This window comes from Peromyscus leucopus, chromosome 3, assembly GCF_004664715.2.
Source record: "Peromyscus leucopus breed LL Stock chromosome 3, UCI_PerLeu_2.1, whole genome shotgun sequence".
In the NCBI taxonomy this organism is placed as follows: Eukaryota; Metazoa; Chordata; class Mammalia; order Rodentia; family Cricetidae; genus Peromyscus; species Peromyscus leucopus.
In genome coordinates, this window is record NC_051065.1 from 37,434,623 (window position 1) to 37,451,294 (window position 16,672).

Genomic DNA, 16,672 nt, shown 5'->3' on the forward strand with positions numbered 1-16,672 from the left:
AGTCTGTAGCACATGCATTGGGAAGACAACAAAAGTTACAGTACAAAAGACAGTCATAAATTATCAAGTCCCTGCAGTTAACATAGCAAATGAGAAATAATAGAATGTATTGAGTATACAAATCACATTTGAAGCCTTTTAGAAGTAGGTTTTTCCTGAATAGAGAGGGACATAAAGCTATCTCTGCATCACCAATGAAATACAACACTCAGAGGTGTGAAACTGTCGAAGGATGAGGAGCAAGAGCAATGAGAGAGTTGGAAGAGTGGTCAGCCTCTGTCAGCAAAGACAGCAGTTCCTGGTGGATGGAGCAAAGACGCTTTAACCGATGGACCAACACCTTCATGCCTCTCCAGCATGCCAGGCACAGGTTAGGTCGTAATGCCCACCCAGTACATAGCACACAACTCAGGTCAATAGCTACAGCAACCCTTTTAAAACTAAAGCAGAAGATATATTATACAATATAATTACATATTATTGCATATAGAAATAATTATGTAACATTACTTAATAAGTAATGATATGTTGAATTTATTTAAAGTGGTAATTGAATAGTCTATATAAAAATAAATACTCAAGATTTGAAAGAACAAAGTAAAAGAAGATTTGAAAGATTGGAGCTTTAAAATTTTTTAAATGTGTTCAGACAGAAATCAAGTCTCACCTCTACTGGCTAGCTTTCACCATTTTGGAATGTCTACATGTGCTACCAAAAGAAAAAAGTAAGCACCAGTTTTACCCAGCTGTGAACCATGTGAGCTACAACAATCAGCCTAGTAGGACATGCCCACTGCTGCATAAGGGCACAGCAGTCATGAGAGTAACCGACCACCTTCTGACTATTTGTAAGGCCTGCTCCACAGGTTTAAAACCATATCTGGCACCATTATTGGAGCCACCAAGAACCCGTGGCTAGAAAGGTCCTTGGACATAGGAGAACCTACAGATGTTACTTCACTAAATAGGCATAAGGTTAAACTGATTCCTAATGGCTTATTGTTATACCCACAGATTAGTGCATCACTCAACTCTCATCAGAAAAGCTTTTTTTTTTTTTTTTTTTTTTTTTTTTTTAGTAGATGGCAAATAACACAGAGCCCCACAACTGGTCAAGGTACAGAGAAGAAGAGACTGTGGAACACTTGGCTCTAAATGAGACATCTCTATAACACCCCTCTTCCCAAGGCTTACGGATCATTACAGGAAAGGTGGTGTGAAGATTGTAAGAGCCAGAGGAAGTAGATGACTATAAGGAAATAGTATTTTCCAGACACAGCAGGGCAGTTGCCCATATGAACTCACAGCGACTACAACAGCATGCACAAAGGCTGTGTAAGCTCAAGCCAGACAAAATCTCAGCCTGGAGGAAGGGAGACAGAAACAAAGTACCACCCATAGCTTATTGGCAACTGATAACTTCCGGGAAAGGGAGAGTCGGTTTCTTTAAGGGTGCAGCCCCTGAAGGGTTGGCCATGCTCCACAGAAGGGTCCACATCCAAGAGTACAATGGGCAGCATCAACTGTTCTTGATGAGTTTAGAAAGAAAAAAGGAACAGAAAGGTTGGTAGGGAGGGAACAGAGGGTGGTCTGGGAAGGGCTTTAGGGGAAGAATGAACACCATCAAAATACATGGTATGAAATTCTCAAAGAATTAACAAAAGTGAGGGAAAATGTGTTCAGTACACTTCATTGTCATTTGACACTTCAAAGTGTTAACTTTTCAATGATGCCCACTCTAACCCTAATTGCCTTGGCCACACAGGTGATACCCACACACGCCTTCTGTTTTTTCCATTGTACATATCTTCTAACATACTATTTAGGTTGCATATTTTTTACATTTTTTTGCACCCCAGTAATGGTGGCTCCATAAGTTGAGGATTATTATTATTTGCACTGTGGATTCCTGACATTCTATAGCATCACCCCGCACTTCTCAGTGAATATTCGTTGAAATGAATTACTGTTATCACAGCAATATGACAAGAAAGCAATGTTTTACAGGGATTTTCCTTTAACGAGTGACATCAAACTAGCAACAGAGAATGTAGCATCAATAGTATGTGTACATCCTTGTGTTTACCCCACAACAAGAGAGTATCAGGAATTTTCCAATGTGCGACTTATCTTTCCGAGGTTTGTATAAGGCCCTGTTGTAACTGTAGGCTCTCCCAGTGGTAAAGTTTCATAGGTTAGATGCAGAATTTTGCCTTTGAGTTGGTAATTAGCTAGCCAAATAGTTCATAAACTGTTTTCTTTATAACTAGTTATAAACTTTCCTGCTTCCTTATACAGGAAATTAAAGGTTGAAGCATTTTCTTTGGGCAAATCCTACTAAATGCAGCTTTCATAGAGCAGTGGAGAAACAAACACTTATTTTAACTGGCTTTTGCACAAAGCACTCAGAAAACCTTTGAAGCACTCCATAGTGGGCTGAGCCTTTTGAAGAGCAGACTGGAATATCTTTAGAAAAAAAACTCAAACATTCAGGTTGGCATGACAATAATGGGAAATAGATTGTCAGAAGTATACCCAACTTCTATACTATGGCAAGTAGGTACAACAGGTTCAAGGAAAAAAAAACAGGAGGTGCAGAAGTGAGTGGCTCCTTGGGGCAGTGGAAGCAGTTCATCGTGGAAGCAAAGCTATTTCTCACCCCACTCCTCCAGGAAGAGTAGACTGCGGCAATACTGTAGGAAATGGTCATTTCTCTAAGCAGCGTGTAAGGATATGAAATCCTTCGAGCTGTGATGTTGCCTGTACCTAAGAGATCAGTACATTCAGATCCAGTTGCCATGTTGACAGACATGAGAAATAGGACTAAGTTCAAGAACACCCATTCTGGGTACCAAGCCTGAAGACATGCAGGTCAGGTTGGGGCTGTTCTACAAGTTAGCTGGCTTCTACAGATCTGAAACTTGAAAGAAATTATTATGCCTGAAAGAAATCAATTTTGGAGCAAAAGATCACTTTATCAGAATTTAAAACCTGGAGTGAGGCCTCTGTAATATTGTCAGGCTGATGAAACCACTGCCTTCAGGAGCCATACAGCTCAGGTACTGGCAAACGAAAGAAAAAGAGACCTGTTGTGCACAACTTGGAGAATTTTTTTGTAGGTTAAACAGCAAAACTAAAATACTAAGCACCATTTCTTTCCTCTGAGGAAGCAAAAAAATAAAAATAAAAATAAATAAAAAATAAAAAGGTCTTGCTTATAGTCACTAAATCAAGAGATCCCGCTGGATTCTTGGAAGTCATATGTACTGCTTTTCATCATGGTCCTAGTTTTGGGTATTATAATAATGCTTTGAGTTCCAGAATGCACACCTTCTCCCTTCCTGGCACAGTGGTGCTGTATCTACCATAGAAGCATTTGAGCGGACGTGGAGCTGGGAATGTTCTTATTTGTGCAGAGGAAGACAGTGTTCTAAAGAAACCCTCAGTGAATGAGACAGGAATTTGGAGAAGGTTCAGCTGAGAGTATTTGAGTACGTCAACTAGCCAGAAAACAATATTGTTTTGTTTTCTTTTGCTTTACCCCTCCAATGTCTCAAAGTAAACAAGCAAGGGGGGAACTGAACCTCTGTCAGAGTTTCATGGTGGCCCACAGCGGTTTCCCTGACATTTGCGCACACACGATGTCGTGCAGAAGTTAAATTTCTCAGTGGCCCCTGCCAGCAATCCTATGAACTGGCCCTGTTGACACCCATTTTGTAAAAGAAGGAGGTGAGGCTTGCAAAGCGTAAGAAGCCATATTCAAGCCTAGACAGTCAAGAACTGGTGTGACTCGGTCTCCACAGTATTTCAGTGCAGAGGTCGTGTGTGGTAGCCAGCTAGCATCAGTGTGTTTTGAGTTATAATCCCCCTTCAGGCTGACAATTATGAGGCAGTCAGCAAGTGTCCCCTGTGGGACACTTTATGGAAACCAACAGTAAGTCCAAGGCACTTGCTTTTCTGTGAGCAGTAGACAATGGGAAACAGTACCCGAAAGGGCATCCGCCTCACCTCTCAGCATCCACTCTTCAAGCGCATGCCCCTGTACACGTATGTGAATGCTCTCTCTTTGTTTCTAGCATGCCCCTGTACACGTATGTGAATGCTCTCTCTTTGTTTCTAGATTTTGATTGGAGCCGTCATTGCCATGGGCTCCGCCGACAGAGACGGCCGTCTACACCCAGGAGATGAGCTTGTCTATGTGGATGGGATCCCGGTGGCTGGCAAGACCCACCGCTACGTCATCGACCTTATGCACCATGCAGCCCGCAATGGGCAGGTGAACCTCACTGTGAGAAGAAAGGTGCTATGTGGAGGTACGCACTGAGGGGCAGCAAGGGTTGGGCATGAGGCAGTGCGACGCTCCGGGGAGATAATGAGGAACTAGAAGCAAACTTAAAATTGGTTTCTGTGTTATGTGGGGGACGAAACAAGCTAGATGTTCTACAAGTAACTATTTTCCAAAATGGAGCTTTTCTACCCCACTAATCCAGCCTTTGGATTTTAAATGCAGTCATTAAAATTTCCTAGGAAAGCCTGGGGCTGATTCAAGATGTGTCTGCTCTGTGCTCTTTGGTCCATGCTTGTTATGAGGAAAACATTATAATAATGGAAAATATGCCTTTTGAAAATGTTTCTCATTGTGTTTACAAACAAAAAAACTACAGCATTTTTATACTGTAATAAGGAAACCAGGATGGAAAATTAGCTTTCATTGTAGCGCCTGATAAAAGGTAACAATACGCCTACCACCCTATATGGGGAACTACAGCTCTCACACTGAGAAAACATAATTCATATAGCTCTAAGCTTATGAAACAGATAAATTAGAAGTAATTATTCCCTTTACAGCTATTTTCTTGGCTTCAAAAAGAATCCACCAAAGACATACATTTCAAAGTCAGCCCATACACTCATACTGTTCTCTCACTGGCTTCCCTTCACTATGAAGCCCCGCGGATCGTTCTTTTCCAGGGGGTATGTCTATTGCCATCACCACACTGGGTTTATAACCTCACACTGAGTGGTGTGGCATCACAGATCTTTTTCCTAAGACCTGACCATGCTTTGTCTTGTCAATCACAGAAGCAGCAACTCCAGCTCTGCCCTCCTCACTCTCTGTCCCACAAGCCCACTGGCCTATCTCCTCAGCCACCTGAACTCACCCCTACAGACTCAATTCTAAAATTAGGAGTGAGCTTAGTCACATGAGCCCTTTGCATTACAGATAAGGAAACTGAGACCCAAGGAATAATAGACTGCCTAATAGTCACAGTCAGTTAGTGACAATGTCAAGGTGGGCTCATCTCTGGTGCCAGTCCTCATTTTTATGCCATTATCAGCTCCACATTCCATCTTAAGACACTCTGCCCACTCCCAGAGACAAACCAAAGACAGATCATTGATGAATGTCACTCCCTAGTTCTTCCATATGTGTTCACATATAACATTGGGATTTTTTAAAAGGCCACCTGCTAATCACAGGCTGTGGGTGAATAGAAAGCATAAGATTTATTGCTTTGACTAAATATCGTTTTCTTTTTGAGTCCCGTAGAAACTAGCCTTTGAGCAAGGGCAGTCATTTCAAACAGCAAATCAGACAAATCATCAGACTTCACCAGCAGAGACCACTATAGATCTTGCACTGGATGGGGGTTTTGCTACAAGGTGCCATCTGTCTTCCAAAATCCGTGGCATACCACTTGACCCAAAGAAATAAAACACCTTGAATTATGCCTTCTCCTTGAGCGAGTGGCCAGGAGGGAGACAGTGCTTGCTTGGTTAACATCTAATTGCTTCTCTTCCCTACAGAAGGATTTTTAACAAAAAAAGTTTGCTGTGCTATATGTACTGTAACCTGAAGATAAATTAAAAAGATAACTGATTTATGAAGAAATACACTACAAAGTACAAATCCAGGATACCAACATAATTTCATGCTTTCCTTGCCACCAGCTGATTATTGCAAATTAAATTTTGTTCTAATCAACCCAAGTTGTTGGAGTATAGGCCAAATATTGCAAAAAGGTACTCCTGCCATTTGTAGGTCATGTGACTTCTGTAAAGCAATCTTTGCTGCAGTTCTTACCAGCTTCTTTCTGCCTGGCTTCTGAGTGCATTTAATTCTTGATAATGTTCCACTCCAGATTACTCGCACTATGAGAGATTCCACGTTCATTCAGCCCAGACTCCTTGAAAGCACCACCAGTACTGAAAATAACTAAATTCAAGACAGGATGCTTTAGAGGTAAAATAAACACCTAAAATCAGGGTAAAAGAAATCTACGAGGCATAAGAAAACAAACTTCCTCATAGCTGCCATTTCTTCAAAGTGATAAAGGACAATTCCAGATAGATGTGACAAGGGGAATGTCTTTTAAAGTTATCCTGCTGTTATTCTGCTCTGCTAAGCAAGGCAGTGGGAGGGGCAAGCCTGATAGGATGGTCCAGAGCTAACGGAAGTGAACAATCAGCTTAGAGAAACAAAGACACAGGAAGAGAAATTGTTGGTGCATTATCTCACAGCAGCACTGTTTGGAGCTTGGGGAGCTGGGGGATGGCGCAGCCATAGAGATTACACCCCTCCATCTTACCCTGGCCTTGGCTCGCTCAGATATACTGCTTCCTATGGAAGGCAGGTCCTGGTTTCCAAACTGATGTATCAGAAAAAGAACACATGCACCATAGCATACAGACAGGTTGATAACATTGGGCAAAAGGTAAAATGGCACGAAAGCCTGCTCCAAATACTCAATTCTAAGAAACATGTGCACTCTAAAAGTAGAAAGGCAAAAATTTTCAGCTATAGGCTAAATCATCAAAAGTAAGAAATTGCTGAGTTAAAGAACAAGCAATGGAGTAACCCTCCAGGGTCTTTTCCAGGGGAACCACAAGCACAAATCTTGCACATGGAACGGGTTTTGAGAGCTGTCTTATCCATACCACCAGCTCCAGCATTTGGTTGTTTTTTCCCCCAAGGATATTAAGAGAGTGACTTTAATTACTATGCTGAAAGTATAAATATTTATGTATTTGATAGCTCAGCTTTGAGATATTCAACCTAATGGCACATTGTTTTGGATGCACACTGTTTGTCTGAGAGTAAGACATCCCTAAGGAATTCCCTAACTTGTGAATGGAGAATGAATATGAAAAAAAGTTTTATGGCTTAATCAAAACATGTTACAGTCAGTCTCCATGCTATCAACCTCTTTCTCGAGTATCCAAGGAGAGTAGAATTCTTGGCCCAGTGTTAAGGAATGGGAGCTCACTGGGAGCATTGGGAAACAAGTTGGTGGCACAGCCCTTGGTCTTGGTCTACCCTTTGCCATTCTAAGTGAATTTCCTTTTCCCTTGTGAGCTGTCTGCCTTGAAAAGTATAAACCTGCTCTGCCTATACAACACAGGCAGGCCACACCCAGGGCTGCCCTCCCCAGGAGGGTGTCTACACATATGGGTACCCAACCCAGGTATCACACTCAATTCATATGCATGCCCCCTGGCCCTAGCTCTGCTTCAAGGCAAGATATCCCCATCACAGTCTGGAGGCAGGCACAGTCCATCGGATTCACAGAATCCTCAAGTCCTGATAACTAGAATGAGCATCTAGAAAGGAAATGAAAGCTCTGATTGCAAAAGTCCTGTTGGACTTTTGGATTTCTCACCTAGAGAGCACATGAAGAAGTTTGGTATTTACAAGAGGCATTGGAATATCGTCAGGAACATGGTGATTCAGACAACAATGGGCCATGATCCAGCTCCAAAAAGTCAAGAGAAATTACAAATCCATAATCCTATCAACTCTCCCTACATATAAACATTGACAATCAGTTTTAACAATTAGCATAGGAAGTTTAGACCAACAATGTGACAATGGGAAGCAAGTCCCACCAATAGTAAATGCTTGATCCAAGGCTTCTCACCTGCAGGCACCATCAGCCATCCCCACTCTCCCAAAGGAAGAGTCTCTTCCAGTAAAGTGTCACAATGATTTCTAGTGTCACCAGTGGGGTCAGAACAAAACCTAACCTAAAACTTAAGTCTTGACTTGAGGGAACGCTAAGTGACTGGATTTTGAGTGACCATGTGTGAATGAACCAAAAGGCACCAGGTACCCTGAGAAGTTGATAATTCTTTAATGTACATGGTGTTGAATTGCCTGGCCTTTTGCTGTATTATTCTAACCCTGTTGATGGCTACACCACAGAGAGGTTTGGAAAGACAGCAGTCCTGCTCAAATGAAAAACCAGCTGAATAGGAAGCATTTGACATCAACTTCTCAAAGACAGCAGTGCTACAAATACCAAGTGTCAGAGACCAGAGCAACCCTGGGAAGGCTTGGAAGTCCTCCCAGTTAACTGCCTGACTTAAAACACGCTCATTTTGCTGATGATAAAGGGATTTTTCTCAGGAGGTTGGAAAAGGATCCAAATGCAATAGGAAAGTGCCCTGATGGTGAATTTGACTCTTCCTGTTACCCAAGGATCACTCACATTGATTTAGTCAGTGATTCTTTCACTCTCGAGAACCCACAATCTAGCCACTCCCAGCCACTTACTCCACAGACACATAATTTTTCTTTGTTGCCAATTTACTGACAACCACAGCTCTCAACTCCCCTAAAATATGACAGCCAGAAAATGAGATCTCTCTTGTCATTGTCTATGACATTTAGTTACTGATTTGGTCCAATAACTCTGGAGATTTTCAATTTAATGTAGCAGCATAATAATTGTTTGTTTTTCTTCTCCAAGACTATCTCTAATCACTTTATTTCCAACTTTCACAAGGACTGATAAAGGACATGTGCTTCACGAAGACAATAACAGCCTGTCTTTGAAGGATGCTTTTCAGCAAGGAGGGTACATTTTACAGACAGAAACACCCAATTCTAGTTCAAAGCAGGGAAAGGCTTTGACATTGACATTTTGTTCTTTTATGACCTCAGAACATTTCTCACAAATGAAAATTATCTTTTTATATTAAATAGTAATTAACTATATCTTAAAGAAAAAGCTCAGATATATCAAATCATAATAGTACTAGCTTGGATCTCAGTTCTTCTGTAATTAAAAGAAATGAAGAAGGAAGTATGTACCTCTTCTACAGCCCTCTTCTCCCTTTAGTGTCCTTAATAAACTACCTTCAAAGTATTAATTAATTTTATAAAGCCTTTGTATTACTGAGTGACTTAATTTGCAATTATTCTCTCAAAAATTTTAGTTGATTTAACAATGCTTCCCTTTTTTTGGGGGGGGGGTGGTGGTGGCAGTTTTGAGACAGGATTTCTCTGTGTAGACCAGGCTAGCCTAGAACTCACAGAGATCCTCCTGCCTCTTCCTCCCATGTACTGGGATTAAAGTTGTACATCACCAGCACCCAGCAATTTAATGCTACTTCTAATGTCTTGAAATATGAATAAATGCAGTTCTTTCTCTGGATATCAGTATAAGAGAACATCTCCTGGAAATCTCTTTCCCCCTTGATGTCCTTATTTCAGGATTATTCATCAGCTCTCTGTTAATATAACCAATACCTGAGATGAATTAGTTTAGAATGAGGAAAGGTTGCCTTGGTGTCACAGTTTCAGACATGACCCATTTGCTTTGGGACAGTGCCAACACACAGTGATAGAAGCACATAAAATAATCCCATGTACATCACAGTTAGAGAACAAAGACAAGGATGGAGGGGGACTGGTGTCCCACAATCCCCTTCCAGAGTGCACCCCAATGAACCAAAGGATCCATCTAGGCCCCACCTCTCAAGGTTTCACTCCCTCCCAGGCATGCTACACTGTCAGTGCTGGAACTGCAGCTTGTGACCTTAACAGGCTTCACGGGTAACAGGCTTTTTGCAGATCATTTTTAACCAGTATTCTAAATAAGAGTCAGTATCTACAGGCCCCACAAGAAATCAGGAACTGTGGTCATTCTCTTTTATTATTCCATTGTACAGCATTTTTTGATTCTGTGATGAATGTTAGGAAGGAAATGGAACAGTCCTGTTTTTCACTACAGTACTCTAAGAACCAAATCAGCCCCTATTATCCCACTCATTGCCAGTACCTAGATATGAAGTTAAAATGACAAACCCTTCCTGGATGGCAGACCAACTTTCATTTCCAAAACAAGCTTCTTGGCACTAGAGGGAGATGGCTCAGTCACTAAGAGCACTAGTTGCTCTTACAGAGGACCTGGGTTCAATTCCCAGCACCCACATGGCAGCTTACAACCATATGCTACTCCAGTTCCAGGAGTCCAATACCCTCTTCTGACCTGCATGGACACTGAGCATATACACAATGCACATACATACATGCAGGTAAAACACCCCCACACATAAACTAGTAATTAAAACCATAAACTAGCATCTCTTAGCTCCAAATTTCCTATCATATTGCCACATAATTATGCTTGCTTCATTTTGGAAGCATTAGTTAGGTTTATCTAATTAATAACAAAGTATATTTTGTAATATGGTATTCATATGAAAAAGACTTCAAACACTCTGTTGAGATTCAACATTCACAGTTTGCCAACCTGATATTGGATTTGATCCAGAGAGTACAAACTAATTTTCAATGAAAATATCGATTGGTTTGCTTATTCTTTTAAACTACCTTATTGAGATACAGCCGATAGCTGATACATAAAATAATAAGCAGGCCACTTTCGTTAAAAAAAAAAAAAAAAAAAAAGAGGTCTATTTCCCACCTATATGGTGTGACTTAACACTTCTAGGCTAGCAAACTACCAGAAGATAGAATTCTGGCTATTAATTTATTTTTCAAGACAGGGTTTCTCTGTGTAGCCCTGGCTGTCCTGGAACTCGCTCTGTAAACCAGGCTGGCCTCAAACTCATAGAGATCAACCTGTCTCTGCCTCCCAAGTGCAGGGATTAAAGATATGCACCACCACTGCCTGGCTGAACTGTGGCTCTTTAAAACAAAAACATATGTCGGCCCCCTTTTTGCAACCATGTCAAGTTGCTGGCCCCACTTGCAGGTACAGCAGCCTTTTCCAAAGATCGTGAAATGTGATCCCGACTCCTACGCCTCATCTTCCCCAGGCCTACTGTGGGGAAAATAAACAGACACTTCATGAGTGGGTCCTGAAGATGGGTACTTTTCTGTTTGTTCTTTTTAACCTGTGTGTCTGTATGTGAAAGTACGCAAATATCTGGGTGTGATGCAGGAGTGCTTGGCACACACTTGTAGGGCGAAGAGGACAGGCTCAGGCTTGTCCTTGCCTTCCACATTGTTTGAGGCAGGGTCTCTTTGTTGCTTGCTGTTGTCTGCTCCAGCTGGCCAGAGAGCTTCTGTTCCCTGTTGCTTCATAGGAGCACTGACCCCACAAACATGCTCTAGTGTCTGCCTTTATACAGGTTCTGGAGGTTCAACTCAGATCCTCATGATTGCACAGCAAATATCTCACCCACTTAGCCATCTCCCCAGCCCTTTTATAAATTCTCTCAGTGAGTCATATGCCCATGATGATTTAGGACTCTGTCCACTTGTTTTCCTATCATCTTTAGTCGGTTACTATGCAACCAAGAGGCTAATATATAAAAGCTGTCATTGTCTCTAGGACTTGCAGTCATAACAAGAGGGGAAAAAAGTGAGTGCCAACCCCAGAGGAGGCTGATGGAGAGGTGAAAGGTTGGAGGAAGGCCGATGGGGGGAGGTTGATGGGGTGGGCAGGATTCATGGGGTGGGAAGAGGTTAATGGTGGGGCTCACCATGCTCTGGAAAAAGCTAACAATGGGTGAAGCCCTGGTGGACTAGAGATCTGTAGCCCTTCAAATACTCTGCATATCTATAGGGAAGATCAACCAGTCACTCTTCATGCCTGCTCCTTCTGAGGAATTCAGTAAGGCCTTTCCTAAATCACCGAGTTCCTGTATGCCATGATCTGTATTTCAGGGGAGCCATGCCCAGAGGATGGGAGGAGTCCAGGATCTGTGTCAACCCACCACAGCTCTCCCCGCAGTGACTACGCAACCTACGCCAACAGCAACCACGCTGCCCCCAGTAGCAATGCCTCTCCGCCTGAAGGCTTTGCCTCACACAGCCTGCAGACCAGTGATGTGGTCATTCACCGCAAAGAGAATGAAGGGTTCGGCTTCGTCATCATCAGCTCCCTCAACAGGCCTGAGTCTGGAGCCACCATAAGTAAGTGACTGGCTTGTCTATGTTCAGATAAAGGGGTCTTATAGTTGTTTGTTCTAATGATAGTAATAACAGAAGAAGAGATCAGAGAAAGGCTATGGATATACTACGTGGCCTAGATGCCCCAGGCTATGAGCACAAAGAAACATAAACCACCCTTTGTAGCTAGAGTTTTCCTGCCTTGCCCACAGTCAGTACAAATCTTTGTCACCTGCCAGTCCCACAGCCGCTCAGACCCAACCAAGTAAACACAGAGACTTATATTGCTTACAAACTGTATGGACGTGGCAGGCTTCTTGCTAACTGTTCGTATAGCTTAAATTAATCCATTTCCATAAATCTGTACCTTGCCACATGGCTCGTGGCTTACCGGCATCTTCACATGCTGCTTGTTATGGCGGCGGCTGGCAGTGACTTCTTCCGCCTTGCTGTTCTTTTTTTTCTCCTCTGTTAGTCCCGCCTGTACTTCCTGCCTAGCCACTGGCCAATCAGTGTTTTATTTATTGACCAATCAGAGTAATTTGACATACAGACCATCCCACAGCAACCCTTAACACCGATTAGGTTAATGTCACTCACCTTAGGTTCAAGAAGAGTGCAAGACTACAGCAACATTCAGAGCTGCAAAAGCTGTTAGTTTATTTGTAAGTAAAATAAAATAAAAACGAGTGATGTGTGGTAGTATGGTTGTGAGGGGAGGCTTGCTCCCTGGGATAAGCCAGGGCAGGTGAGGGACTGCCTCTTCTGAGAGCTGCTCCCTGGGATAAGCCAGGAGTATAAAGGACCTGGGGGAAATTTTCAGACAGAAGGCTTCCGATGAGAAGGAGCTCAGGCTCAAGAAATCCTGGGGTGACTGTACCGAAAGTAACCCGGAGAGAATAGCATGGTTGTCACTTGGAAGTGAGCAGAAATCGGGAGGTGCAGGCTTCCTATGCACTGGTAGATAGTGATATTGCATTCTCAGTTCATGGACACTAATACAAGGTCTTGAACAATAGCCTGCCTTTCTTCTGAAAGATGCTTGTATAAAATTAAGTGGAGGTGAGGAGAAAGCAAAACTGTAAACATAAGACAGAGATGGGAGGCTTTTTTAAAACAACCCCTGGACAAATATTCTAGGGTCCTCCAGGGCATCAGCTGTAAGCAGGAGAACAGTAGATGGATTAAATTCAGTGGATTCTACAATATCAATGTTCTGTGAGTCTATACAATGGGTGACAGAGGTCACATTCCTCTTCAGCGCCGTCATTGGGGATGGTCTCTTTGGTCCCCTACCCCTCTGCAGCAGTACTCCAGTGCTTAGCCCACAACCACCAAAGAGAAGACAGGTGTGAGGACAAGAAAACATATCATTTTTCATGGTCAAGTTCTTTGGCTTGAAATTCTATGGATGTAAATTCACCTGCATGTAGAAGTATTCACATAATAATAGTTTGTCCATGCTGTATTCCTAAAATTCTTATGAATTGTGGTTTCCAGTTCATGTGAGGTAGAAAGGCATGTCAAGCAATACTGAAAAACGAAATTATCAGGAATTAATAAGAACTCCTATGGTTGGGTTAATGTCATCAACAGCCCACCAGAAGCATGTGGGTAGGTAGGGCTGCCTGTTTAGCATGAGCCTTTACAAATTCAAGAGAGAAAACTACAAAAGTGTTAAACCTCAGCCAATATGTGCAGAGGCCGAATTATATATGTCTGAAAATACAGTTTCATTTCTCTTTTTCTTCCTGATAAGCTGAAGGAATAAATCCGATCTTTAAGCATAAACTCAAAGCAGGATTCTGTCAGTAAGATGGATTCACAAAGATTAAAAGGACACAAGACTGAAGATTTTCATGAATTATATAAACATCTTCCCAATAACTTACACTTGGGGAAATATTCACAGGGAGCTTTTGCAGCTATCTCAAGTCATTCAGATTGTTTATTGGGGCAGAATACCTAGAGGACTGGAAGAAAAATAAAAAGTATACTGCCATCGTGAAAATGTTAAGCATGCGTTTTAGATCTCAACTGTATTTAAAACGTGGCAGCTTTCTTTCTAAATGTGTAAGGAAATGTGTGCATGTGCTTTCTCTACTGCAAATAAGGTCCATGCATAAATAGGTCTAGAAAAACAACAGGTGCTGATGCTTAAAATTAATATGAGCGTTTTTCTGACTAGAGACTACCTAAAAAAAATAATTCTAAACACTTTCAAACCGTATGATTTTGCATCACCCTTGAGTTTAGAAATAGAGTCTATTAGAACATGAAGCTTCCTGGTTGTTTCCTTTCATCTATTTCTTTCTTTTCAATTTAAGGATATTTAAGGATTTCAAAACACAGATTGCTCCATGCTCTGTGGCAAAGGCAGCCATTACGTTGATGGCATGTTGCAGTTATAGTATGTAATTTGCAGCATGCACCTAAAAGGTTCCTGGAGCCGATGCTCTTCTATACTTAACCTCTATAATAATTTTGATCCCTGTCTTCAGAGAGAAATGCTAAGTGCCTTGTGAGTGATAAAGAGTCATCCTTGGGCTTTTTGTATCATATCCATTGCCAGTGTATCAAAGGGTCTGAGATTTTTTGATGCCATCAGATACCTTGGGGTCACAGCCATTTCCCCATTTCCTGGGCTTGTGATAATTTTCTTTTCCTGTCTTACCACAGCTCAAAAAGCATTAACAGTTCTTTGTGTTGTTTGTTTCCTGTGGCTACTGAAGCCTTTTCATTGGTAGACAAGGACCACTTTGCATTTAATAGGCAGATCATTACATACAGGCAAGCCAGTGGCGAGGGGCTGCAACCATACCATTTGATGAGAAACCTGGCTCCGTAATTAACCAGTCGTGTGACCTTAAGGACGTCATATGGCTTCGGTCTCCTTAATTATAAAGAAACACTTGCTTTCATCTCTTTGTCATGGGTTACAATGGATAGCACAGGAACTCCTACAGCACTGGCTTCAAGTGAAAAGTGAATGTGTTGTTGCTGCTGTGTGGACCACTGTTCTTCCTAGGAATACCTTTCTACTGCACCAGCTCACTCTTCTTTAGCAACACAGAGTTCACACTGGCTGCCAGGCAGCCATTACTAGAGTTACCCACTCTCCTAGGGCAGCTGAATCTGGGCAGTATGTTGGAGGGTCAGCGTATTTCTCCCATGTGCCAATCTGAGAACAACACAGTCTTTCAGCCACCCAGCCACCTACAGCCTGCATCTGCAGTAGGGCAGTAAAAGCTGTGGTGCCCTAACCAGTGCCACTGATGGAATCTGTAGGACCTTTAGGTGAGAATTCCAGGTTCCTCTGCCAAAATTTACCAGCCAGTAAACTACAGAGCCATGGAAAATATCAAGCTTCAGACTCCAAGCCATGCCTTCTAAAATCTCTCTGTAAACATTATGTCACCACTAAATATCATCACAGCAGAGAAGAGAGATGAAGAAGCCAAATGTAATTTTCCCTTCCCTGGGGACAGAGAAACCCCCTCCAAAGCTTCTTCAGCCAAGAAAACATTGCCAGGGACATGAGATATTCAACTAGTTGGGAAATTGTGATATGAGGTTCCTGGCTTGCTGATTGCCTGACATTTAGTAGTGCTCTATACAGAAACGTTGTATATTCTTTTTAAAATATTAGTTCCCAAAGCATGAGAAAGGAATGTGTTCTTTGTATGAAGTAGTGAATTCAGAGACACATTTCTTCCCTTCAAGATTGGTCCCCAGGAGACCAACCATTGTTTGGAACTGGACAGATATTAGAAGCTTTTCATCTGTAGTACAGGCATCCCCTTCTTGATTTAAAGTGAAATTAGATAGCTACCTGAGCATCTGTGTGCCATTATCAAAAGTATTAATTTTTCAGGCCTTAAAATCTGGCCCAAGAGAAAACAGTGTGGGTCTTTGACCAGAACTCTGGGTCAGAATGAACTAGCAGGCAATTACAGTTCAAATTGTTAAGAAGAATTTTAAAGATCTATATACATACAAATGTGTTAGCTTCCTGTTACTATGACAAAATATCTTTAGAAAATAAAAAAATTTAAAAAAAAGTTTAGAAAATGTGTTCGGTTCACAGTTTCAGAGGTTTTAGCCCATGGCAATTGGTTCCATTATTTTGGAGCCTGGGATGAGACAGAACATTTGTGGCAGAAGCATGTGATGAGAGAAGTTGTTCTCATGGCAGTTGGGAAGTAAAATTAAAAAGGGGTAGGGCCCCCCAAACATACTTTCAAGTGCACACCCCCAATGGCCTACCTTCCTTCTAATTGACCCAAACTCTTTTTTTAATTTATTTTTTGTATTTTATGTACATGGCTGTTTTGTCTGCATGCAGGTCTGCACACCAGAGGGGGAATCAGATCCCATGGGGCTACAGTTGCAGATGGTTGTGAGCCACCATGTGGGTGCTGGGAATTGAACTGAAGACTCTGGAAAAGCAGCCAGCACTTTTAACCACTAAGCCACCTCTCTAACCCCTGGGTCCCAACCCGTAAAGCACCTCCCAATAGTACTGCA

General features: G+C 42.0%; 1 protein-coding gene across 12 annotated transcripts in view; it reads left to right on the top strand.

The window, feature by feature from the left end:
• Magi2 (membrane associated guanylate kinase, WW and PDZ domain containing 2) overlaps nt 1–16,672 on the top strand; it is a 1,425,274-nt gene that overhangs the window by 1,273,850 nt on the left and 134,752 nt on the right. For all 12 annotated transcript variants that reach the window (XM_037204343.1, XM_037204339.1, XM_037204334.1 and 9 more), the window contains 2 exons: nt 4,121–4,313; nt 11,921–12,169. In XM_037204343.1, the coding sequence (XP_037060238.1) occupies nt 4,121–4,313; nt 11,921–12,169 (442 nt within the window). The remainder of the gene's footprint in view (nt 1–4,120; nt 4,314–11,920; nt 12,170–16,672) is intronic.